Source organism: Podarcis gaigeae, assembly GCF_964106915.1.
Source record: "Podarcis gaigeae genome assembly, chromosome: 5".
In the NCBI taxonomy this organism is placed as follows: domain Eukaryota; kingdom Metazoa; phylum Chordata; class Lepidosauria; order Squamata; family Lacertidae; genus Podarcis; species Podarcis gaigeae.
The window spans coordinates 5,500,846-5,526,993 of NC_139681.1; the positions used below are offsets into that span (position 1 = coordinate 5,500,846).

Consider the following 26,148-nt stretch of genomic DNA (forward strand, 5'->3'; position numbering starts at 1 on the left):
CCATTGACATGTATGGTCTTCAGAGGTTTTTGCTTCCCTATAGCCTGTTTGACAAACAAGACTAAGGTAACAGCTCCAGCTGGCAGGCCTTAAATTGAGAATGCAAGGTATATTACTGCTATAGCGAGAACATTTACTCAGGCTGAGCATGCATAAACATGGATGTCATTCCTATAGTAATGTCTCTGACTGAAACCACACTTTCAAAACAAGTGTAACATTTGATGAAAAATATATGTGATTTGTATACAGTATTTTTACACCAATGTAAATATCGCTCACGAATTCTGCTCCAAGCAATTAGGAGGAGATTTTCAATATCCTAGGAAACAGCAGATCCTATTCAATTCATCCAAATCTTTCCCTAGGAAATCATTCAGCAATACTTTTTTCTGTTGGGAATTATGGCTAGAATTTATATGTACACACTCTTTGATTGATAGTTTATAATAAAATGCAAACTATTCTGGCAAACATTCTGATATGTTTGGATAAAAACTGTAAATGGAAAGGACAGTCTTTGTAACTGCATATATTTTCTAAGCTTCTTTGCTGTGTCTGTAGGGATGTCAGTTGCTGTTTACCCCTAAGCTGCTAGGCTCTCTCTGCTCCAGCTGAAAGTTCATGCAATAAAAATACATTAAATCAAATCTAATGCTGCTTTCTGAACATTATACCCTTTTCTATTTTCTTATTGGGAGAGTATGAATGATACAACACAACTAATCACACTCATGTAAGAATCATGGTGGTCTTGTGACCATCACACTTGGCTCTGGAATTAGAAAGGCAGCTTAGAGAGCCAATAGGTCTGGCTGTCTTGGTCTTCACAACTAGCTTTCCTTCTCCACAGACGCATTCTGACCAGAATGCAGGGCTCCTTAGTAATAATGGTCCTATCTCTCTTTGGTACCACGTTGGCTGTCATAGTATGTATCACTTTCCCCAAAGGCTTCGTCAATGAAGCAATTCAATGAAGCTGGGAGCTTAGGAGCTGTAGACCTTTCAAGGCTCATGGCCTTGTCTTCCTCTCCTTCTAAGCAGCTTCACCTACAACTAGCTGGGTCCTTCAGCAGTGGCTCTGAAGCTCCTGTCTAGCTCACCATCTGTGGTTCTGCAGCCTTCGGGGAAAGGGTGGTTTCCGAGAGCCGATAAAGAATCCATGCAGCTGGTGTGGGGACCTTCAGTCCCAAGACAGCAGCCACAGAGACCCGAAGGAAGATTGTACAAAGTTTCCCCACTCCCATACTCACAGAGGACTTCTTTGGGCTAATTGTGCAGAGTGTTTCTTACCTCTGACTGATGGCCAACTCGGATAAAGGCACAGACGGGATCAAAAGCTCCTGTCCCACAGGCCAGCAGGTGTGTTCGGTTGAATCGGTGCAGGGCACGGATGTAATTTGCGCACTCTTCCTAAGAGGAGAGATAAGAACTGCAATTAAGTAGGCCTCGTTTAAAAGCAATCCTTCTGTCTCTTGAGGTGACATCATGAAGACTGCACTTTGAACAAATTTCTTCTATCCATCTGGCATACGGATGTGCTTTCCAAATCTAAATGGAAGTTCCCTTTCCACAGAGAAGGGTGAGTTGGCAGGACTCTGGAGCCTCAGACTCAGGGAATCCGGAAGAGGAGCCTGCGAGAGGAGGGGGGCAGCCAAATTGGGAGGTGATGGAGGCAGGGAAGAACATCTGGTGCATCAGAGGCAGAGTCTGATGGATGTGAGAGAAGAACTAATAGTAAGAAATCACATTCCTTTCAACAAGCCAAGCAGAAAAGGGGCCTAGGCCTTCTTTCCATATTCTAATGCTAATATTATATACTGCTTCTTGGAAACTCCGAGAACGAAGGTGACAACACATGACTATACTCAGTCCTACTCAAAAGCATGTCCCTTTGGGGCTTACTTCTAGAAGATAACTGTGTATAAGATCACAGCCTAAACCCCCCAAACATCAGGCCAAACCTGGAGGCCTAGCAACTTTTAAATAGGACAAGACACCCTTGCAAAACCCCCCCTTTCTAACCTATTGTAAGGGGTCTCATTTTTCTTTGCAAAGGTGTTGTGGCCGGCCAGGTATCTGACTGCCTCTAGGTTTTGCAGTTCCAAGCAGACTCCAAAACCAAGTCCTGGTGGGAGAGTCCTCAAAGCTGAGCTATGTTTGGCTTGACAGCTCACAAGTTGTCCAGGCCTGCTATCAAAGGATGCAGTAGTGCTAAATCACTACTAAACAAGTGATTTAGAAAAGCGCGAAAACGTCTGCTAAATGTCAGGACTGAAGCAAGTTATAAGCAAGGTGCATCGAAATCAACATGTTTTGAGTTATGCATTTTGAAAATTTTTTGAAGGGGATGTTTTTATTTTTTCTGAAACAGATATGAGATAAAAAGCTTAGGAAGTCAAAAGAAGAAGTTATTTTAAATGGCAGAGAGAAAGTGACTTCAGTATTTAATATTTTTATAAGCTATCCATGGTAAAATCTTACGCTCTTGAAAACTATAACCTTAAAGATGGTTTCATGTGCAGCCTTCTGAACTGATGGGCCTCAATGTCACATTAAAATAACAGAAGAACTCTTTACATACACCTAGGAGACTCCCTCAGTCAGTGCTATAACCTTTATGGAATATGCTGTTGGGCTAATCTGTGATCTGATCAGCTGTTACACCAGGTATCAAAGAGCTGTCCCGGGTGAGGTGCTGGCTGCTTATCTCTTGTACCCACCAGGGCTGCTAGAACAATGTGGCCTATGTTGCAGGTGGTCAGCTTTTTTTATAACATGCGGATAACAGGAATACACCTGTGTGCCTCTCCTGCTCTAAGAGCTGTTCGACAGTGGAATTTGCTGCCAAGGAGTGTGGTGGAGTCTCCTTCTTTGGAGGTCTTTAAGCAGAGGCTTGACAACCATATGTCAGGAGTGCTCTGATGGTGTTTCCTGCTTGGCAGGGGGTTGGACTCGATGGCCCTTGTGGTCTCTTCCAACTCTATGATTCTATGATTCTAAGGTGGTCAGTTCAGGGCTTAAGCCTCATTTCTATGATCTCGAAGGAAAGGAATAACATATAAACCAGAATGAAGGCAGGGTCAAGCGCTCCCTCTCCCCTCCAACATTTCTCTGATGAAAATAAGGACATCCCATTCCATAATGATAATATTACTATTTATACCCCACACATTTTACTGGGTTGCCCAGTGGCTTCCAACATACATAAAAACATAATTAAACATTTTAAAAAACCCTTCACTATTCAGGATTGCCTTCAGGCAGCTCAGGGGTCAGATAACTCCATACCCTCCAACATTTCTCCAATGAAGATAGGGTCGTCCTTCAGAAAAGCGGGACATTCAGATATCAAATCAGAAACAGGAACGGCTTCTCTAAATCAGGGACATCCCTGGAAAATAGGGGCACTTGGAGGGTCTGCAACTGGGGGCTGTGCCCTCATGTTCATGTAAAGGTAAAGGTAAAGGTACCCCTGCCCGTATGGGCCAATCTTGACAGACTCTGGGGTTGTGCGCCCATCTCACTCAAGAGGCCAGGGGCCAGCGCTGTCCGGAGACACTTCTGGGTCACGTGGCCAGCGTGACATTGCTGCTCTGGCGAGCCAGAGCCGCACACGGAAACGCCGTTTACCTTCCCGCTGGTAAGCGGTCCCTATTTATCTACTTGCACCCGGAGGTGCTTTCGAACTGCTAGGTTGGCAGGCGCTGGGACCGAGCAGCGGGAGCGCACCCCGCCGCAGGGATTCGAACCGCCGACCTTTCGATCGGCAAGTCCTAGGCGCTGAGGCTTTAACCCACAGCGCCGCCTGCGTCCCTAATGTTCATGAGTGGATGCCAAAGGAGGCAAACATCTTCAACCCTGTTTGAGTGCCATGTAAAATGGGGGCCCTGTGCATGTGGGGGAGAGAGGGGTCTTGCATAAAGAGGGGTTCCCTCCCTTCAGTAAATAGGAATATTCCAGTTAATACATACAGCATATCTTCCTTTGATTGTGCATTCCTCCACCTGCAGGGATGTAGTAGGCCAATGAATCTGTAATAAAATGAGTTATTTAATAATCTGGATAAAGGAGCTGTAATTCTTATCTTTCCTTGTATGGAGCAGCCTCAACAACAACAACAACAACAACAACAAATCTTTATTATAGTCGTGGACCAGCATAAGGAGGGAGGGCTACAATAATTTAAAATCATTTAAAATCTTTTTTAAAAACCACTTGTTTTTTAAAAAACTAAACTAAACTAAAAGGTGTTAAAACAGAATATATACATAAGAATCCATAAGAATCCAAAAGAGGCTAAGAAAGTCTAAAAGAAGGGTTAGGAACATCAGACAAGGGTGAAAGAATGCAAAAGGATAGTATATATAAGACCACAGCTATCAGTCTACAGAGCACTCCAGTATGAGTGCTCATCACATCCAGCCTGTGGCACAGGTTATCATCTGACAAATATTGAATGCTGCTGTGCAGAATCTGGCAATGTTGTATGATGTAGCAGGATTGGTATCTGAAACCAGCAGGGAGGTATAGAATTGTCCTGTGAGCGCTGGGAATTTATGCAGTGATGGTAAAATGAAGCTATAATTCTCAGTTTATACTAATCCAACCTCTTGCTCATCTTTCCTTGTATGGAGCAGCCTCTGTTCTTGACTAAGCAGAATGAAAGTGAAAATTTATCGGAAGAAACTGAGGTTATGTGAAAGGCAGTACGAATTCAGACATTTACAGAAGTTCATGGATACTTGAGGAAGAAATGATTTTGGATGGGTTGGCCTACACAATAGGCAAAATGAGGCTTAAATTTTTTTAAAAGATTTTTCAAAATGCAATAAAAAACAAATCTAAGCCTAAAAATAATTAAAAAAGCAAAAAAGGAGGAGGAGACAGGACAGGTCTTCTCTCACAAGTATATCTCAACTTTTGTCCCAAACATAAAAAGGTGAGTCCTATCAGCAGGTAACAAAGAGATACGAAACAGAGAAAGATAAGAAGAAAAAAGAAATAGGAATAGATGGAAAGAAATAAAAATACACAGAACTTCCAGCTATCTGTCTGTCAATTGTATATATGTGCAGGATTTCTTCAAAATATTTAAAATGTTCACTCCAAAATAATATCCAGTTGTTCTTCCTTCTGCTAGATGTTGTTTTTCCCATCTTCAGTTTTTGAGGAGGAGGGCGTTATATTATTTTGCCAGCTGGTATTTTTTGTTTATTGTTTTTATGATACTTAAGCCTCCTCAAAAATGGTCTTTGATGGGGTGGGAATCAATATATCATGTAAATAGACACATAAACAGATAAATAATCTAGCCTCCATACAATTGTCCAGTAAGTCAATTCATTCCAGGGCATTCCCAATGGACAGCCAAAATCCAAACCATTATCTATTTCTGACTGAGTTTTAAACAGTTTATGTTTGAAAAGCAGGATGAAGTTCAAGAACGTGGAAACTTGCAACTTCTCACCAGCAGATTATGGAGCCAACTAAAGGGTATTATCATGCATAAATCCATCTTTCACCCGAATAAAGTAACTTGGCCAACATCCTTTTTGCACATATGCACAGACAGCACATGAGTGGATTTATAGCCTTTGCACAATGCATTGTCTCTCCTTGATTGCAAGTGTTTAATTGCTGAATATTTTCCACACAGATAATGTAAGCTATGTTTGCACAGTACATAAAGCCAAAAACTAATTGATTGTAAATGGTGGCCTTTAGCCCTCCATGTGTGATTTTCCTAGGTATTATATACTGTTGGAGAATTCCTCATGATGACTACATCCTTAACTTGGTATTGGGTGCTTGCCAAGATGACAACCTTTTGGCAAACTGGCAATCCCTATCGCTCAGTGATTACTCCAGAGCATTTGAGCTGGAATGATATTATACTAGCACACATTTTGTTGGCCTTTGTGTGTGACTTTTTTTGTTCAAACAGAGTTATTCAATAACTGTCATGACCATGAGTCAGCGTCTGAAGCATTTTGTAAATTTCAACACGAGCAATTTTTCTTTATCCATCACATTTATTTCACCTTTGAAATACACAAAGCATGCAAGGAATTTATGCTGGAGGGGGAAGCTGAAATGATAGCAGGAAGTAGCTTTGAAACATGTCTTCTGTTAGACGAGGCATAGGCAACCTCGGCCCTCCAGATGTTTTGGGACTACAATACCCATGATCCCTAGCTAACAGGACCAGTGATCAGGGGTGATGGGAATTGTAGTCCCAAAACATCTGGAGGGCCGAGGTTGCCTATGCCTATGTTAGACCATACACTGGAGATCAGTACTAGAAATGAGTGACCTAAAATTATCCCACTTATTTTTTTTAAGGTGTACACTACTGACAGAGGTGTGGTGGCTATCCAGTGCTTTGCATAGTCATCTGTGTTTATTCAGTGCCATAAATCACTGGCCCTTGGGGAATGGCTCCATTCCCCCTGAGGCCTAGAGTAGCTAAGAATTGCAGAGAATTTGGTGGACAAGGCTTTTTGTGGATGGGACAGCTGTGTCCTGCTCCTTGGGAGACATTTCCCCTGCTGTCATAGAGAATGGGGTTCTTGGATAAGGATGATCCCCACAAGTTGGGGGATAAGCAGTTATCCTCTTGGGTCAAAGACAGACCTCTAGAGGTGGGAGAATTTTGATAGTGGGCAATTTGAAAGTTAGGGATGTAGTTGGGTGTGTGATGGGCAGGCAGACCATATGGTCACTTACCTGCCTGGCACAAAGATTGTGGATGTGTCTAGAAAGTATGGCGAATAGTGTTGGGGAGGAGTGAGTGGCCATGGTGCGTGTTGGCACCAATGACATGAGAAAATGTAGTCAGGCATGCTATGATTTAAGAGAGAACGTAATGAAGATGCAGTATAGATGGTACCTGACCCCAGTCAGATTGGCCAAAATGTATAAAAACTGTAGTGATGTTTGCTGGAGATGCAATAACGGGGCAGGCACCTTCTTACACATATGGTGGGAGTGCAAAGAGATAGTAGGATTTTGGGATAATATTTATAACAAACTGAAAAAGATGTTTAGATTTTCATTTGAAAAAAAGCCTTTCTTTTGGGGATCATGACAGAAGAAATTAAAAAACAAAACAAAACAGTCAGACCAATATTTATGTATGTGACCATGGCAGCAAGGATACTATTCACCAAAAAATTGAAAAGTAGCAGTGTCCCCACAAAAACAGACTGGTTATCTAAAATGAGGGAATACTTTCATATTGCTAACGGGGAGAATTAGAGGAAAGATGGTACAAAAAGTTAATAAGGAATGGACTATCTTTAAGAAATACCTTAAAATCTATGTGGAGAAAGTAGAACTCCTGACAGATATTGATTGAATCCAGAAAAAGAATAGAATGAAATTAGAGTGGAGATGGAGGAAGAGATTAAAGAAATAAGGAAATGTGTTTAAGCTAAAAGGAAAAATAAACTAGTGCAATGAGAATGGTTGGAAGTCAAGTCACTACGTGGGTGTTCATGCGGGGTAGGTTTATAGGTATGTATAGTATAGTTTTGTGTAGGTACGTTTTATGTTTAGGAGAGTAAGTTATTGTATTGTATAGTGTCGTATTGTATTGTGTGTGTCTTATAGTAGATCTCAATAAATAAATAATAATGATTAAAAAAAGAAAATGTAGTCAGGTTCCATGTCCTGCTCTTGAATATATCAGATAGTACAGTGCAAAAAGAAAATGTGGGGTAATTAATAAAATAATTTACTGAATCCCTAGATCCAAAGTGAGGGGCTAAACACACTCCCCGGCAAGAGAGCCCCCAGCAGAGTTTAAAATCACTGAATAATGCAGCACAGTGAAGCATGGGATTAGTAGGCTGTTAGACCTTTTCAATATCCTGTTCTAGTCTCAGTTACAGATAGGTAGCCGTGTTGGTCTGCCATAGTCAAAACAAAAAAAATTTCCTTCCAGTAGCACCTTAAAGACTAAGTTAGTTCTTGGTATGAGCTTTCGTGTGCATGCACACTTCTTCAGATCCTTCCAGTAGCACCTTAAAGACCAACTAAGTTAGTTCTTGGTATGAGCTTTTGTGTGCATGCACACTTCTTCAGATCCTTCCAGTAGCACCTTAAAGACCAACTAAGTTAGTTCTTGGTATGAGCCATTTTTCACCTATTCTTATCTCATTATACATGACAAAGCCATTTTTCACCTATTCTTATCTCATTATACATGTCAAAGCCATTTTTCACCTTCCCACCCCTTGCTTTTTCCTGTAAGACCTATTGCAGTCGTTAAGAGTCGTCAACAGGCTCATCACAGCTATCTGCCAATCACCCATTCCCACCACCCTTCTGAGTAATACCCCTCCCCACCTTCTCACTATATAGAAGGGTCTGGAAACTTCTGTTTCAGTGTATCTGAAGAAGTGTGCATGCACACGAAAGCTCATACCAAGAACTAACTTGGTCTTTAAGGTGCTACTGGAAGGAATTTTTTTTTGTTCTGTTCTAGTCTGTTTTCAGCACTTCCCCTCTCTACCTCTCTTGCAAAGAACAGACCACACCATTAGTAAGTTTACATGCTTTACTTACAAACTCCAAAGATCAGATTCATATGTTATTCCATGCAGCATCAAAAGCACAGGCAGAAATATTGGGATACAATAGTCCTATCTTGTAGTAAGCAAGCTCAGGCACATCTTATCTCAATGAGCTTACATGGTGATAGATCGTGAAATAGAAGGAAACTTAAATTCGTTTCAGGGGAGTCTAGGAATACAGTTCTATGATCTTAATCCCTTCATGCATTAACTAGCCCTAAGTTTGGTAGTTATATTTGACTGCAATTTTCCACAAAAACCTACTGGGGATGCAGTTTTTCCCAGTGTGTTATCTGGGACTCAGCTACACAGCTGCAAATAAAGCGTTTTAAATGTGTTGAAAAGTGCAATATACAAATGTGACACTAGATGGAGACAGTGAGCTATGCAAAACTTTTTTTAAAAAAAAGGATAAATATCTATATCCCATTTCAGATATATGTACTTAATATAACAAGGGACGTGGGTGGCGCTGTGGTCTAAACCACTGAGCCTCATGGGCTTGCTGATCGGAAGGTCGGCAGTTCGAATCCCTGTGACGGGGTGAGCTCCCATTGCTCGGTCCCTGCTCCTGCCAACCTAGCAGTTTGAAAGCACATCAAAGTGCAAGTAGATAAGTACTGCTCCGGCGGGAAGGTAAACGGCGTTTCCGTGCGCTGCTCTGGTTCGCCAGAAGCGGCTTAGTCATGCTGGCACATGACCCGGAAGCTGTACGCCGGCTCCCTCGGCCAATAAAGTGAGATGAGTGCCGCAACCCCAGAGTCAGTCACGACTGGACCTAATTGTCAGGGGTCCCTTTACCTTTACCTTTACTTAATATAACATAAATGTAACCAGGTTGAGCATAAAAAAAGAACAGCTATGCAAATGAGACATATACAGTAGTACAAAATCCCACCTAGCCTCTCTGTAGCCTCAGAAGAAGCCCTCATCTTATTTGAAAGGAATATTATTTGAACCCCTGACAGCTTGGCATATTGTAGGTAGCTGATTGAGCGGTGAAGTGAATGGAGTCTCGTACAACCCAGCTTAAATGTGATAGCTCCTGAATCTTCCTGAGCTCCTTAGATGATAGAGAGGGGAAAATATGGGGATTAATAGTAGAACTTTTTTGTACATGTGTTTTTTTTAACACACACATGGACCCGGACACACAAACAAGCAACTCACAAGTGCGAATCTATTTTGTTGTTGTTGTTTAGTCGTGTCCAACTCTTCGTGACCCCATGGAACAGAGCACGCCAGGCACTCCTGTCTTCCACTGCCTCCTGCAGTTTGGTCAGACTCATGTTTGTAGCTTCGAGAACACTGTCCAACCATCTTGTCCTCTGTCGTCCCCTTCACCTTGTGCCCTAAATCTTTCCCAACATCAGGGTCTTTTCCAGGGAGTCTTCTCTTCTCATGAGGTGGCCAAAGTATTGGAGCCTCAGCTTCAGGATCTGTCCTTCCAGTGAGCACTCAGGGCTGATTTCCTTCAGAATGGATGCATTTGATCTTCTTGCAGTCCATGGGACTCTCAAGAGTCTCCTCCAGCACCATAATTCAAAAGCATCAATTCTTCGGCGATCAGCCTTCTTTATGGTCCAGCTCTCAATTCCATACATCACCACTGGGAAAACCATGGCTTTAACTATATGGACCTTTGTTGGCAAGGTGATGTCTCTGCTTTTTAAGATGCTGTCTAGGTTTGCCATCGCCTTTCTCCCAAGGAGCAGGCGTCTTTTAATTTCGTGACTGCTGTCACCATCTGCAGTGATCATGGAGCCCAAGAAAGTAAGATCTCTCACTGCCTCCATTTCTTCCCCTTCTATTTGCCAGGAGGTGATGGGCCCAGTGGCCATGATCTTCGTTTTTTTGATGTTGAGCTTCAGCCCATATTTTGCGCTCTTCTCTTTCACCCTCATTAATAGGTTAATAATAGGTTCTTTAATTCCTCCTCACTTTCTGCCATCAAGGTTGTGTCGTCTGCATATCTGAGGTTGTTGATATTTCTTCCAGCGATCTTAATTCCAGCTTGGGATTCATCCAGCCCCGCCTTTCGCATGATGAATTCTGCATATAAGTTAAATAAGCAGGGAGACAATATACAGCCTTGCCGTACTCCTTTCCCAATTTTGAACCAGTCAGTTGTTCCATATCCAGTTCTAACTGTAGCTTCTTGTCCCACATAGAGATTTCTCAGGAGACAGATGAGGTGATCAGGCACTCCCATTTCTTTAAGAACTTGCCATAGTTTGCTGTGATCGACACAGAAAATCTACTTAATTTATTTTAAATGTGTTTCTTGAACCAAGTGACCTTTGGGGACCTGAAGAAATAGCCATAAAGTAAAGAGCCCAGAGAGAGTGACCACCTTACATTCTTTGCCCATTAAGTTATTTTCAAGTTATGGCCTCATAAAAATCCAAGTGCATTTTACATCCACCCAAGTTTTTATTGCTTCATCCTTGGAGATTCCTAAACCATTCCTTCTTGCTGAAATTTCTAAGATATCATTCAATTGTTTAATGAGAGAGCGAACACATCTGTGATGAACATGTTTCCTTTCTGTTTTTGAAAAAATATTTGTTAATCAGACTCACCCATCAGGTTGAAGCCAAGCCGGTTAAATAAAACCTCGGTTCATAGCCACTCTTGCAGAGCACAGCACAGCAATCTGACCAAATCCAATACAATCCCTTTTCATGGGACTGAAGATAAAAAGAGATTTATTCAGACTGTGCACCATTACAGTAATTAAAGTATTTCTGTTAGTTTTGCTGACTTTAGTCTTTAGAGGGGGAAAGTAGACAGGATTATTTACCTGTTCTCATACATTATTATTCCTCACTATAAAGGTAAAGGTAAAGGTACCCCTGCCCGTACGGGCCAGTCTTGCCAGACTCTGGGGTTGTGCGCCCATCTCACTCAAGAGGCCAGGGGCCAGCGCTGTCCGAAGACACTTCCGGGTCACGTGGCCAGCGTGACATCGCTGCTCTGGCGAGCCAGAGCTGCACACGGAAATGCCGTTTACCTTCCCGCTAGAAAGCGGTCCCTATTTATCTACTTGCACCTGACGGTGCTTTCGAACTGCTAGGTTGGCAGGCGCTGGGACTGAGCAACGGGAGCGCACCCCGCCGTGGGGATTCGAACCGCCGACCTTTCGATCGGCAAGCCCTAGGCGCTGAGGCATTTACCCACAGCGCCACCCGCGTCCCATTCCTCACTATATCAGATTGTAATTGTGGGTTACATCCAAAACTATTTCTACTCAGAGTAGACACACTGGAATTAATGACCATTATTTACTTGGGTCCATTAATTTCAATAGGTCTACTCTGTGTGTAATTTAGTTGGAGTCAACCCATTGTTCCCATTCTTCTGCCTTTAATAATAAGAAAACAAATCATGGCAGAAACATTACAATGAATAAGCTGGGCCCCACTTCCCAAAATTGACTATTTTCCTGGAAAATAGTCACAGAAATGCCATTCAATTTTTCTGCTGAAGACTGGGACTGAACATTTTAGGAGGACTCCAACTCAGCCCTAATTTTTTAATCTTAGTACTTCTTTCTTTCTGTAATTGGGAATGAAAGAGAAAATATAAAAAATGGCATTTCCTTCCAATAACAAGTGATAGTTTTTGTTCATGAAACTGCAAGTTGTTTGACACACAAAAAGGCAGCTGTGGTGAATTTGCTGCAAACTGAAAAGCTGCTATTTGGACGGGTTTAATCAAGATTTCAGTTAAGAGGCAGATGACCAATCAACTAATCAGAACACAACCCCTAGTGGGAATCTGAGAATTAAGGTAGAATTATTACATGCAAACATTTCATGTACATACTGTAAACTGCTCTGTGATTATCCTATGCTATAGGTCTCAGGTCTGCTGCAGAGCCTGTCCAACACATCGCTCATTCATAATATGACCTATTTTCTTTCTTTTGCACATTGGATAACTCAGGAGAGAAATTTAAAAAGAGATAAATAAGGAATGCAACACCTCTGCCCCACCCTTTCAACTGCTAATGTTTAAATAATTATTTAGGGGACATGGGCTCAGCAAGAAAGATCTGGCTATGTTTAGAATGATGCTGCATAATGTTCCCTGATACCAAGATGAAGGATTCCTTTGGAATGCAGATAGAGATAATTGATAAGAATAATGATCTGTTGCGAGCTTGACGGAAGTGTACAATAGATGAGCCTTCCCGCTTTGGCTCATCTTCCTTTTTCTTTTTCTTTTTCTTTTTCTTTTTTTTCTATTTTTCTTTTTTCTTTTCTTTTTTCTTTTCCTTAGTTGCTTATGTTCTGTGTCATGTACTTTGATATTTTTTTGTAGTTTTTAAAGTTTTTTCTCTCATTACTATTAAGGAATTTTCCTTTGTAATTTTGGTTGTAATTTTGGTTGTACCTGTAATTTATATGTACCTGTTTAAAGCAAAATCAAAGTTTTAGAAAAACACCTGCTAATGGTCTGCTTGCTTCCACTGTGGTTCATGTGTGCATTTGTAAATAAAACATTTTTTAAGATACTGTAAGACTCCAGTTGTCTCTCATCCCAAGGAAACTAAAACTTGCAATGCTGCTTCTCGACAGCATAATACAGTAATATAGACTATTTTCCTCTAAACATCTCCCTCCTTTCACATTTTTTTTTTGCATAGTGTTTCACAAATACTTATTATTTGGCTGTCTTGCACTGAAGCCTCTAGGCAAAACAATGAGCTATGCAGGAAGTGAAGCAATAGTTATGAATCTGAAGAATCTGTTCAAACGGAATAAATATTCCTCCTGCAAACAGACATTGAATAGTCAATGTGTCATTTCATAGGATACAGACTGGGTCTTAATAGCTGAAAAACACATTACTTTCTAAATGCCTTTGCATCCTCTTGCAATCCAGGATCCGTATGCTATCAGTGAACATAATCAGATGGAAATAATAGCTTGCCTTACAGTAAATCTTCCCTATTCTTGTCTGGAGGATTTCTGATGGTACTTCTTATAGAGATTGCTTTCCTATTGAGATAAACGTATATGGACACCTCTTGAGGGTTTGCGCTCCCTGCTTATCACCCTGAAATTACCATATTTTTCACTCTATAACACGCACCCGACCATAACATGCACGTAGTTTTTAGAGGAGGAAAATCCGCAGGCATGCCACCCGTAGGCATTCCCTCCATAACACGCACAGACATTTCCCCTTACTTTTTAGGAGGAAAAAAGTGAGTGTTATGGTGCAAAAAATACGGTATATACCATGGTAATCAGATAAAACTGCTTCTTTAGATGTGCTGTAGATGCTTTGAATTGTTGCAGATGAAAGTGGTCAGGCTTTAAAAAAAGATAATTCACAAAATAGGTGGATTCCCCACTGCTGGCATGTAAGTGGTGTAACATTTGTCATTTCCCAAGCTGAGCTAAAAGTCACAGGCAAGAGATGGCAGTAGAGCTTCTGAAGTCTCCAACAAGCTGGAAGATGCCCATCCAATTTTCAAGTGGTGGTAGAAAGGTGAAAGATGTCAAATGAAAGCAAAACCTCAGATCTTTGAGGTTTCATGTCAAATGGCATGTAACTTTTGTTATTTTTGTTACATCTCTACCAATCTCTAGGTAAGGTAAAGGGACCCCTGACCATTAGGTCCAGTCGTGACTGACTCTGGGGTTGCGACGCTCATCTCGCTTTTTTGGCCGAGGGAGCCGGCGTACAGCTTCCAGGTCATGTGGCCAGCATGACTAAGCCACTTCTGGCGAACCAGAGCAGCACACAGAAACACCGTTTACCTTCTTGCCGGAGTGGTACCTATTTATCTACTTGCACTTTGATGTGCTTTTGAACTGCTAGGTTGGCAGGAGCAGGGACCGAGCAACAGGAGCTCACCCCGTTGCGGGGATTTTAACCGCTGACCTTCTGATCGGCAAGTCCTAGGCTCTGTGGTTTGACCCACAGCGCCACCCACGTCCCACTCTCTACCTGCAGCACAAAGCAATCCTTCCTTCCTTAAGCTTGCACAAACATTTGTGGCTTAAAACGCAGGCAGGTCATTCTTTCTCTTAGTTTTGATTGAAGCTGGCTTGGGGCGGATATGTATCAAAACATGGCAGGATAGATAGAGGATAGATACAGATAGTGGCCAACATCATACATAACTGCTTTATAAATCAGCAGTGGGAACCACGAATGCAGAGTGAATGGGAGCATGTACACAACTGAATTTAGTGGCAACTTTATCTACTAAGAGACAGAGCAACAGAGAGGCAAGAGACTGCACAAATGAACCCACGAGAAACTGTGCACTCAAAGTAAATGCAAGAAGTGAATGCCAAAAAAAGAGAAAAATTACGTACAGTCCCTTTCAGTTACCCCACTTATGTGTTACATTCAAGGTAAGATCTCGGCACATGAGGAAATTAATAATAATAATAATAATAATAATAATTTTTAAATTTATACCCCTTCCTTCCCCATTCAAAAACTGGGCTCAGGGTGGCTAACAACAAATTTAAAATACTTTAAAACACTTAATTATAAAAGCAGCATAAAATACGGTATAAAAACACGAATAACAATAAAATTCAAAAATCAAAAATCAGTTAGATAATCCCCAGGGCTAGCTGGTTGAATTGGTCCGACTTGGGCCAGTGAGGAGGCCAGTGGAGAATTAGCTATGGGATCTCAGAGCGGGTGCTGTTCATAAAAGGGGAGGGGGAGGGAAGAGAAGGGAAATAAAAGATCAGGCTGAATTCAAATTAAAGGCCAGGCGGAATAGCTCTGTCTTACAGGCCCGGCGGAAGGAGGTTAAATCCTAAAGGGCCCTAGTCTCATGGGACAGAGCATTCCACCTACTGAAAAGGCCCTGGCCCTGGTGGAGGATAGTCTGACTTCCTTAGGGCCTGGGACCTCTAAACTATGGTTATTCATGGACCTTAATGTCCTCTGTGGGGCATACCAGGAGAGGCAGTCCCGTAGATACGAGGACCCTAAGCCACAAAGGGCTTTAAAGTGAAGGAGTGAGGACCAAGGGTCCACCTGGGTCCACTTTGGAGAGCCAGACTGAAGCCATTTTATAAGGAGCAAGCTAAAAGCTAAAAGCTAAAAACTACTTCTCTCCTCTGCTTGCACAAAGCATTTTTGTAAACGCAGCAAGTGTGGTCAGAGCACTTCACTCCTGCAAAGCTAGCTGTGGACCCAATTCCAGTAAAAGGAAGCTCTAGCCCACCACAAAGTTCTAAAAGCAGACTTAAGCCGAGCAACTGCTAAAACCACAAACACAGGTGGGGGTCAAGTGGTTTTTAGGAGGAATTGTGAGTAGCTATCTTTACATGCATGCGGTCAATGTGGTTTTCCTAGGAATTAGTAAGAAGATCAAATAGTTTATAAGCTCGCAGCACCACCTAGTGGAGAGTGCAGCTTGGAACCGAAAAGCCACCATCAATTTTTTAATTGGTTGAGCTTCAATGAATATACATAAAGGGGAATGTTTAAGGGGCTGAATTTTTGCTTTGCCTAAGGGTATAAAAACTGTCTGCCCCTGGTGTTCGGGGGCATTCTCTCATTTTGGCTGAATGCACCCCTTTGCTTTGCTTGTCTGACAAATAAACCAAAGTCAATAAAACTTCTTTTAAAGATATTGCTGCCTGGATTTTTCCATTCTGGTCTGGATTCTGAAGTCTCTAACAAAAGGTCTGGACCACAAAGGGCTTTAAAGGTCAATTATCCAGCATAAGGCCTCATTGAAGTGGACATTTTGGAATGAGCTTGCTCAAATGGTGCTCCCAGAGTATTGTGCTCCTTGTATTCCATTTGGTAAGCCAGCCTCCACAAAAGAAAGAAAGAGAGAGAGACATTATATAAGACATTATAAAGAATGTCTTGCTATTACTGTAGCATATATAGTTACTGTACCTCTCTGTAATTTTCACTGACTCGGTCTAAGCTGAGAGAATATACCAGGTTCTTTCCTCCCACAAAGAGCCGGTCTTGATATTCATCCAGAAGCATTACATGAAGGCCGAGGTATCCAGATGGACTATGGAAGACTGATGTTCTGTTCAAATCCCAGAGCTCTGAAACACAACCAAAGTGTACATTATAAGTGCTGAAAAGCCTTACACTCATATTCCCTTGGGAAATTAGGAAAATGGTTCCGGGACAGTCAGATCTTCCTAAGCTTTTAACTTTATGGAATACCTGGGGTTTCATTTTTGAATTCCCTGAACCTTAAAGGAAGGCTGAGTGAAGAGCTTTCCAATTCAATATTGCTTCTCAATACATCACTCGTACACTCACACAATAAGGAGAGTCTTCTTTTTTCAAGAAAGATATCTTTAGAAAAAACCAGAAAGGTTAGCTTAAATCAATTGAAAGTCCTCTTTCATCCTTCTACTTGCCAGAGATATACAACTGTATTGTCCTGACATAAATCGTCTAATGCCTAACAAGTTTATACCCGGATAGCTAGATTTTGTACACAATTATATGCTGACACTTACTACAGGACTAACAATATAGATTTGTAGATTATATATCCTAAATTAAATTCTTCTCAAAAAACACACACCCTACAACCACCAAAGATGCCATAATAAAGGTATTACAAGATACTGCAAGCCATGCCCATGTCTCCAAGAGGTGTAACCATTGCTGTGATATCTTTGGTGACTATTATTCAAAAATATGCATTCTAGTCTTATGGTTATGTCTTGAACGTGTCAACCTCATGTTGGCAAGGATGAAAAAGCAAGGCCATTTTTTTTGCAGCCTTAGAAAATGATCAAAACAATTTCTACCTCAGAACCATTGCCATAAACATGTAGACTGCTTCTGCTGTTTGATATTGTTTTGATTGATGTATTTTATGCATAGTACTTTCATTTGATATTTATTTTGCATTAGCCTTTGGGCCAAAAGGTATATAAATATATGTGGTGACTAAAAATACACTACCACACCATCAAGTCTGATGTCTGATGGAGCAAAGGTTGGAGCTTAGAAGCACACAATTTCAAATATAGAAAGAAAGATCTCAAGTGATGGGTGATGGTGTAGATAATGTCATTATACAGTTTGGTCACTAAGAGGTACTAAACTTTAGCTATACCTGGGTTCTGTCATAGATGTACTATTGCTGTTCTTAGTTAAGAGAAACCCTGGCCTGCTTCCTAACGTGTGTGTTTTTGAAGCCTTCCAAGTCAGTGACACTTGGCCCAGCTCAACCTAACATAAGATTGTTTTCCAGTCTACTCTTACCTCTCGAGTAAGCTTACACTTGTGCACTAGGGACAGGAGAACATTAGCTGGAGGTGAGAAAAGCTTGCAGGAGAAAGGAGACGCTTCATCAGCCTCATCTTTAAGATATGAATGTTCTGGAAATACTCAAGAGTTAAGGATTTTAGTTTCCTTCTGAATATCTTTGGGGAAAGAACTAAGATCTCAGGTGAGAAACCTTCTAGAAGGAAGGGAGAAAGCTAGTTTCCACAGGACCCATCTTGAGGCTTACCCCCCATTCAAAAATTTGAACCAAGTGGCTTTTGAACTTTGGCTAAAAGAATAATACTAGATAAAATAAAAAGGAGAATTACTGGATTCCTGGGTTCAGGTTTGTGGTAAGTACTGTTGGGTGAGAGAGCCCTAGCAGAGACTTTTCAGTCCTGTTCTCATGCGACCAGACACAATATGCCGTGCATAAATATTTACAATATTCAGCTTTCCTTAGTACATTTTTTACGGAATCTTAGTACATTTTGATGTTCATTTTTCAATAGCACCAATTCATCACAAGCAAAAAGGATCTCATGGCCAATACTTTGCACTGAAAGTAAAACAGGTTCTCAACTGAAACACATGAGGGGAAAACAATTTTTTTCTCCCAGTTTGATTCGATGTGTATCTAAGCAGATACAGGTTACTCTTACTCTTGCAAGTAAGTGTGAAAACTGACAACATATTTCATTTTAATAATGAGCACTCACACTATACATTGTATAGTGCGGGATCGCTCATGGTGCTACAGTTTCCAGGGAGCTTACTGGCAACAGAGGCTGGCTTGCCTCTCAGTGTTAGTTTCAGAGTTTCACGCCCAGCCTCATTAATCAAGTTTCTTGCTGGGAGGTGGGGCCAGCCCCATTTATAAATAGGGGGTGGAGCTGACAATAGTCAGGCAGTTGGCTCTGGAGATTTACCCTCCCTCCCCTCCCTTTGTTTAATGTTTTATTGTTTGCAGGTTAACTTTTCTCTTCCTGTTTAGTGGGCGCTGCTACGGTCTTTGACTGGTTGCTGTTGAAGGACTGGGAAGACATTTTCCTGCATTGGCAGGTTTTGTCTTCCCCATAGCAATTCGTCACAACTTGGGCGGTTATGGCCTTGGGTGGAATCCTTTAGTTTTTTTCTTCCCTATATGGCGGGGGGGGCGTGAACTGGTGACTCACCCCCCTGTGGCGGCGATTCCAGGGTCCCCCTCTTAAAGCGGTTATATATATGGGTGTCACTGGCCATACACTGAAAGACTGTCAGTCAACTACCCTGCGTGTGGGGATATGGGCTGGGCTGCCTGCTACACCTACGTCTCGCAAAGCACCCCCACATCCCATTTACCCTGATGAGCCCCAGTTCCCCCCGGCTGGGGGGCTGGGAGGGATACACGCCCAAGGCCTAAGCCAAGGTCTTCCTACATTCAGAAGTTCAATAAAGTTGTGGCCTAATTTTAATTCCATATAATGTTGTCAGAGTCTTTATTCCTTCCTTATGATCCCTGGGGACTGGAGCTGTCGCCGCCTGGTCACGCAATGGGAAGCTTTATAGAAAGGTGACTGAAGTTAGCACCAAAATGAAAAAAAAAAATTCTCTTAGAACAGTGAATCATATGACCCCCGATAGTTTTTCAGCGGAAGGCACCTCAGTCATTATCTATTGTACACCTAGTTGATATTCCGGTCAGAGCTGTGAAGATATTTCTGACAGACAGGTGAAATATTTTACAGAGTATATCGTTTGCACAAGCAGACCTACTTCTCACATTCTCTAACCTATTGTAAAATCTTCCTCAATCTCAAGTAATTATATGGAGCATTCTTCAAGAAAGATGCCTTCCAGATGTGGGGTACAGGTGAGTGGCATTTTGAACTCATCAATATGCAAGAGACCCCTTTCATGATTTCTTTATGGAGCAACGGTCCACGTTACCATATGTCCCAAGCAATAATATCCCAGACTGTATAATGTAATAATCTACAAAGTTCATGTAATGTGAGCAGACCATCTAACGGGCATCTCGTGTCTTCAACTATCAATTTAGGAAAGGGCTGTCAAATGGATTTCCTGCCATTCTTAAACCTGGGAATATTTGTCAGGATGTTGGCAGGCTACCAAGACATTTAATTTGTCTACGTTTCTTGGTACCTGCTGGAGTAGAGAATGCAAAAAAACGCCTTTTAAAAAAATGATAGACATAGTCAGGTGTGGGGGGAAGACAGAAAGACTTCTTGTTTGGAGGGGGAGCAAAATTAGATGACAACCCAACCCCCTGGCCAGTGGTTGCAAGGCCTGATGGATAACTGCTGTCTACACAGCCCTGCTGCTCATGCCACCCAGGGGGGTGGGGCGGGGTGTATGTGGAAGGGACAGTACAATGTCTCTTTGTAGATTTTACCAAAAAGTGGAAATGGACCAGATACCTCAAGCAATCTCGTCCGCGGGCATGCAGAATTGTTCAAAGTTGTGCTTTATTTTAAAGCATTCCCATGCCATAAACTGGAGGTGCAAAAGCGAATTGTAATTCATAAAGACAAGTCAACATCTGAAGTTAAATAGAGTGATTATTGTTCTTAGAGCAGGTTAAGTGTTTCATGAAGTCCAGAAATTTATCCTCACACTTTAAAAAAGAAAAGAAAAGATTGGACACTTTTTTTTTTTTTACTGGAGCCATCCTGAAGACAAGCAAGACAGAGTGGTTTACATTTCCCCTTCTCAGTTGGATCTGGTTGCTATTACTGCACAGAACCCAAAAGGCTGTAAAAACTCGAGACACATCTACACTGTAAAATTGGTTACAGCCTGTCTAGATTTTTAAGCGGCTCTGTATGACTGAAATTATTTTCCTAATTTTTCCTCTGTCATCTCCTATAAGAACTTGGTTTATGCTCTTTTGTGAACACATATCAAATTCAGCTAGTGTCATTGAAACTGATCTGTTTTTAGATCTTAACAATGGAAATATAAAACATAACAAACCTGCCAAGATCTATGGCAGGAGTCTTTTTATAATCCTACTGAAACCAAAGTTCATGATCACAAAGAATTATGGTGTTTGCTTCCCCTCCCAGGTTTCCACTGGGAGATTGGAGTTTCCATCAAAGGGGGTGGGGCAGAAACTCCACATATGAACATTAAGCAACTTGTATAGCTTCAGATTTTACAATTTAGCCTTAGGAACAGGTTCCTCTCCAAACAAATAAATGAGCACCCTTTCAAATAAACTAATTCAATAACAAACTGGTAATTATAATCTAATAAAATCCCTAATCTAATACTGAAACAAACAAGTTCTCTAGTATCCTTTTTCAATCGTCCTTCAGATTTTTTTGGAAGAGAACAGCATTAAAATGTTAACCATTTTATTGGTGGTCTCTTCTCAAAAAACAAACTTGAAAGAGACATTTAAAAAAAAGGGAGTGAGGGTGGGCATAAAGTTTACTGTTTGGGAGGGTTCTTTTGCATTTTAGAATATCTATATCTATCTCTATCTATCTATCTATCTATCTATCTATCTATCTATCTATCTATCTATCTATCTATATCTATCTATCTATCTATCTAATCTATCATCTATCTATCTATCTATCTATCTATCTATCTATCTATCATCTATCTATCATCTATCATCTATCTATCTATCTATCTATCTATCTATCTATCTATCATCTATCTATCTATCTATCTATCTATCTATCTATCTATCATCTATCTATCTATCTATCTATCTATCTATCTATCTATCTATCTATCTATCTATCTCTATCTATCATCTATCTATCTATCTATCTATCTATCTATCTATCTATCTATCTATCATCTATCTATCTATCTATCTATCTATCTATCTAATCTATCATCTATCTATCATCTATCTATCATCTATCATCTATATACCAGAGGCTTACAACTCATAATCTCCACACAGATGAAAGGTTGAAGATTTTGAGACTAGATAATAGAGATTCCCATTGTTCTGCCAAATCAAAATTCCTATTGACATCAATATGTGATAGACAATCTCACTGTCAGCAACGTACTTGATGTCAACTGTACAACTGGGTCAGATTTATGGGGGTTAGACTGTGTCACACTAATAATTCAGAGAAGCAAATTTCCAAGAATTGTCTAAACTGGAACATGTGATGTTCCCTTACGCCAAGTCAGACAGGTGACCCCCCACCCAGATCCAGTATTATTTCCTCTAACTGGGAGTAGCTCTTCAGGGTCTTGGGCTGAGGAACCTCCTAGCCCTGCTATCTAAGATCCTTTAAATTAAGGTGAAAAGTGAGCCTGAGACCTTCCTCATTGCAAAGTCACATGCTGTGCCACTGAGTTATAGCCTCCCCACCGAGGGATCACAACATTATGGAGAAGGGGATATGATATACCTGTAAAACCAGCCAGCAACACTGCCACACTAATCTTGGAAATGATTAAGAGAACACTTCTTTGTACACTATCTCAGTGGCGTAGCGTGGGGGGTGCAGGGGGGGCCGGCCGCACCGGGCGCAACATGGGCGGGGGGCGCGCTCGCACTAGCAGCTCTCTGCCCCTACTAAAATCCACGGTTCCAGTTCATCACAGCTATCTGCCAATCACCCATTCCCACCACCCTTCTGAGTAATACCCCTCCCCACCTTCTCACTATATAGAAGGGTCTGGTGACTTCTGTTTCAGTGTATCAGAAGAAGTGTGCATGCACACAAAAGCTCATACCAAGGATTAACTTAGTTGGTCTTTAAGTTGCTACTGGAAGGAATTTTTTTATTTTTTATTTTTATTTTTTTAAAAAAATCCACGGGTTAGGGAGCCCGCGCTCGCTCAGCTTGGCGAGGAGGTCGTGGAAGGGGGAGAGCAAAGCCTTCTGTCACGGGCCAAAAAAGGAGAGGAAGCCGGGCGGGTGGGCTGGCTGGCTGGCGGGGGTCTGGCTGCGCCTGCTGCTGCTGTTGCCACTGCTGCCGGGCTTTGACAGCTTGGCGAAGCGAGGGAGAGGAGCTTTATGGTAATTGCGGCTCTCTCTCCACTGGCCTTCTGGGTAGTGAGCCGAGCCGAGCAGGGAGTCTGGCGAGGGGGCGGGAAGAGATTTTCCCCCTTTTTTCCACCTCGCCTGGTCAAAAAGGAGGGCGGAGTCTCCTCAGGGCGCCCTCAGGCAGGGCAGGGCAAGGCAAGCAGAGCGAGGAGGAGAGAGAGGGAAAGGGGGGGGGAAGCAGCCAGGAAACGCCGCGGTGTGGAGGGGGAATCAATTAAGGAGAGAAAGCGAAAAGCCTTGGAGAAAGGGAAAAAAGGAAAGAAAAGAGGCAGCTCCGGAAGAGTGCGGGGGAAAGAGAAGCCTCGCTGCTGCTGCTGCTTGGGAGAGTAAATTACTGTACTTGCCTTGCCCCAGGTTAGGGGGCGCAAATTACTTGCCTTGCCCCGGGTGCTGACAACCCACGCTACGCCGCTGCACTATCTGAACATCATGGTCAACTTAAGCAGGATGCCTTCCTTGGTGGCTGCTCCACAGTGACCTGCCTTCGTAGAATAGGGCAGTACCTCTACAGAAAAGTTCAATGCCAAGAGCTTTTAGCCCCATCACAGTTCTGGGTCATATGTATCAGCTAATCACATGAACTGACTCCAATGAATACTTTGAAGTAATGCCCGAGAAATAAATTCATACAAGCAAGCCACCATTTGTCTAGTCATGAACATTCAGACAGCAGCATATTCTGTCTTCCTGACATTTCCTTACGTGGTGTTTTACACAACATAAAAGTGTCTTTTGAAAATCTAGTGGAATCATTTAGTGATCATTTCCATGTTAATTGCTTCCAGAAAAACAAAATGCAATCCTGTTAACCAGGAGCTTTAATTTAAAAACCAACACCTGGTCCAGAGCTGTGATATAACAGACACTGTACACCAATGTTTGCTTGTATTGTCATGGTCTACTGTTCTAGTTGTATGTTAAAAACAATCATAATAAAGAAACCTTTTTTTGGGAAAATGGTTTATATTTTTCTCTGATCAACCACTTATTCTCCAAAAGCTTTCACCAGAGTCAATGCCTCTCATTAGTCCTTGAGTTCTTGGTGATTTATTAATACACAGTGAGTAAACTATTTTGTTTTATTTTTATTTTGCTTTAAACAAATACAAATAAATATAAACAACCAAAAATACAAAAGAAAAATCCTTGATAATAATAATAATCGAAAAGGCTAAAAAACTACAAAAAATATCAAAGTACATGGCATAGAACATAAGCCATTATGGGAAAGAAAAAAGAAAAAAGAAAGAGGAAAGAAGAAGGAGAAGGAAGAAAAAAAAAGGGGGGGAAATGAGTTAGAACACAAGAAGGTCACAACAGATCATTATTCTTATCAATTCTATCTGCATTCCATAGAATCCCTCACCTTGGTATCAGGGAACATCAGGGAAATGAGTAAACTATTTTGAACATCATCAAAACCTCTCTGAGTCTTGAATGGGAAAATTTGGGAGAGGGGGGAATTTGGGGAAATGAGTGAATGCTTCAGCAACCTTTAGACCAGGCATAGGCAAACTTGGCCCTCCAGATGTTTTGGGACTGCAGTTCCCATAATCCCTGACCACTGGTCCTGTTAGCTAGGAATGATGGGAGTTGTAGTCCCAAAACATCTGGCGGGCCGAGTTTGCCTATGCCTGCTTTAGACCCCAAAACCTGAAGGTCACTTTGGGGGAACTTAGGTACTGCTTTGCAAACTAGCACACCTATCTCATTGCCCCCTGTTCAACATGTAGATTGTAAAATGAATAGGCATTCAATACTTCAATGAGAGTCTCCAATACTTTTCCTGTCAAAAGGTCACGGAAACTTTTAAGCAGTCCGGAATGTGGAACGATACAATGCTTTTTCTATCTGGCAGCAGTGTGGTTACGAATATTTTATAATGCACATCAAATTTAAATCATTTTAGTAGTTGAAATCATGGATCATTATGTTTTAGAAAGCACACGTGGTTCAAATAAAGCACCGTATTTCTTCTGATCAGTCACAGACAGACAGGTCCTTGGGGATGCTGGTTTATTAAGGTGTACCAGTCACTGCACGCTCATTACCAGTTGAGACAGAGTGGAATTCTTCCTACAGTGTTTTGACAGAAAAGGTATCTGCTGCCTTCATTTAAAATGAAGATGCCGAATTTGAAGAGGTGGGGGCAGGGAGGGTTAGTCTTTGGAATGATGTTTAAATTGAATTTCCTTTGAAATAATGGATAGAAGCAATCTATCCCTGGAGAGTTACACTGGGCGTTCAGTCCACAGGCTAACATGGCATGTGACTGGCAGCTCATGTAAAGCTATCTTGATCCCAAAACATCTAAAGGAATAACAACACAAAAGCAGCATTGTACTGACAAGGAAAAGGAGGGGGCAGAGATGGTAATGGAACAGCAACAAAAAAGGACATTTCCCCTCCCATAGAAACCCATAAATTTCAAGTTGTGCCATTAAAACTGGGGATGGGGGGAAAATATGGCATATCTGTTGAAGAATGCAAAGTGACAAATTGAGTCCAGAATCAGAAAATATAAACTGTTAATAAATGATCTGTAAAAAGAAAGTTCTCATCGCTACTAGGATCAATCCATCCCATGTGGAGCAGCAGGATCTTGGACTGATACAGTTTTCAATAACAGTACAGGGGCAGCGTCTTTCAGTTGGCGTTAACAACTGGAAAGGCGCCACTCATTCCAATGTGCAGGGATTTACTGATTTGCACGGGATAAGGCCACATGTTTCCTATCTCATGCAGCCTGTGAAACGTGACAGTTGATACAAATTGCTGTATTGTGTACTGTCCCAATTGTGTACTGTCCCAATAAGCGCCTTCTTTGCACGTTCAGGGCTTCTGCAGAGCATCAGCAGGAATTCTAGATGCACACAAGCATACCATCATTAGCAAAATAATCCAGCTAAATCAGATTGTGAATTTTCACAAGTCTGATTTATTAGCACGTTATTTGCAACCCCCCCTCCAGAGTCCTACTTTATTGTGATGCACTTCCACAGGAATTTGGGCTCCAGAGTGACTGCTGTGCCTATAGAGGAAAACTGATGAATAGTACCAATCAGCTGCAGCTTACTGAGAATCTTAGCTTTTTGTTCCGTTCTGTCCCCCCCCCCTTTTAAAGCAAGTTTCTGTGGCAGCTGAAATCTCAAAAGCTAAAGAAGAGGCTGAACCAGTTTTCCAGTGGTTTGCGATGATTATTTGGAATCCTTGCCCTTCTCATGTTCAGCACAATGGGAGTAGGGAAAGCATACAAGTTTTTATAATTTATACAGGCTGTATAATTTGGCTGCTCTT

The 26,148-nt window shown here is 41.6% G+C and overlaps 1 protein-coding gene across 2 annotated transcripts in view; it reads right to left on the reverse strand.

Annotated features, from left to right (window-relative positions):
* SEMA3E (semaphorin 3E) overlaps positions 1 to 26,148 on the reverse strand; it is a 185,844-nt gene that overhangs the window by 62,602 nt on the left and 97,094 nt on the right. For both annotated transcript variants that reach the window (XM_083738743.1, XM_083738744.1), the window contains exons 2-4: positions 16,476 to 16,636; positions 3,975 to 4,034; positions 1,294 to 1,413 (exon numbers count right to left, since the gene is read on the reverse strand). In XM_083738743.1, coding sequence (XP_083594869.1) covers positions 1,294 to 1,413; positions 3,975 to 4,034; positions 16,476 to 16,636 — 341 coding nt within the window. The remainder of the gene's footprint in view (positions 1 to 1,293; positions 1,414 to 3,974; positions 4,035 to 16,475; positions 16,637 to 26,148) is intronic.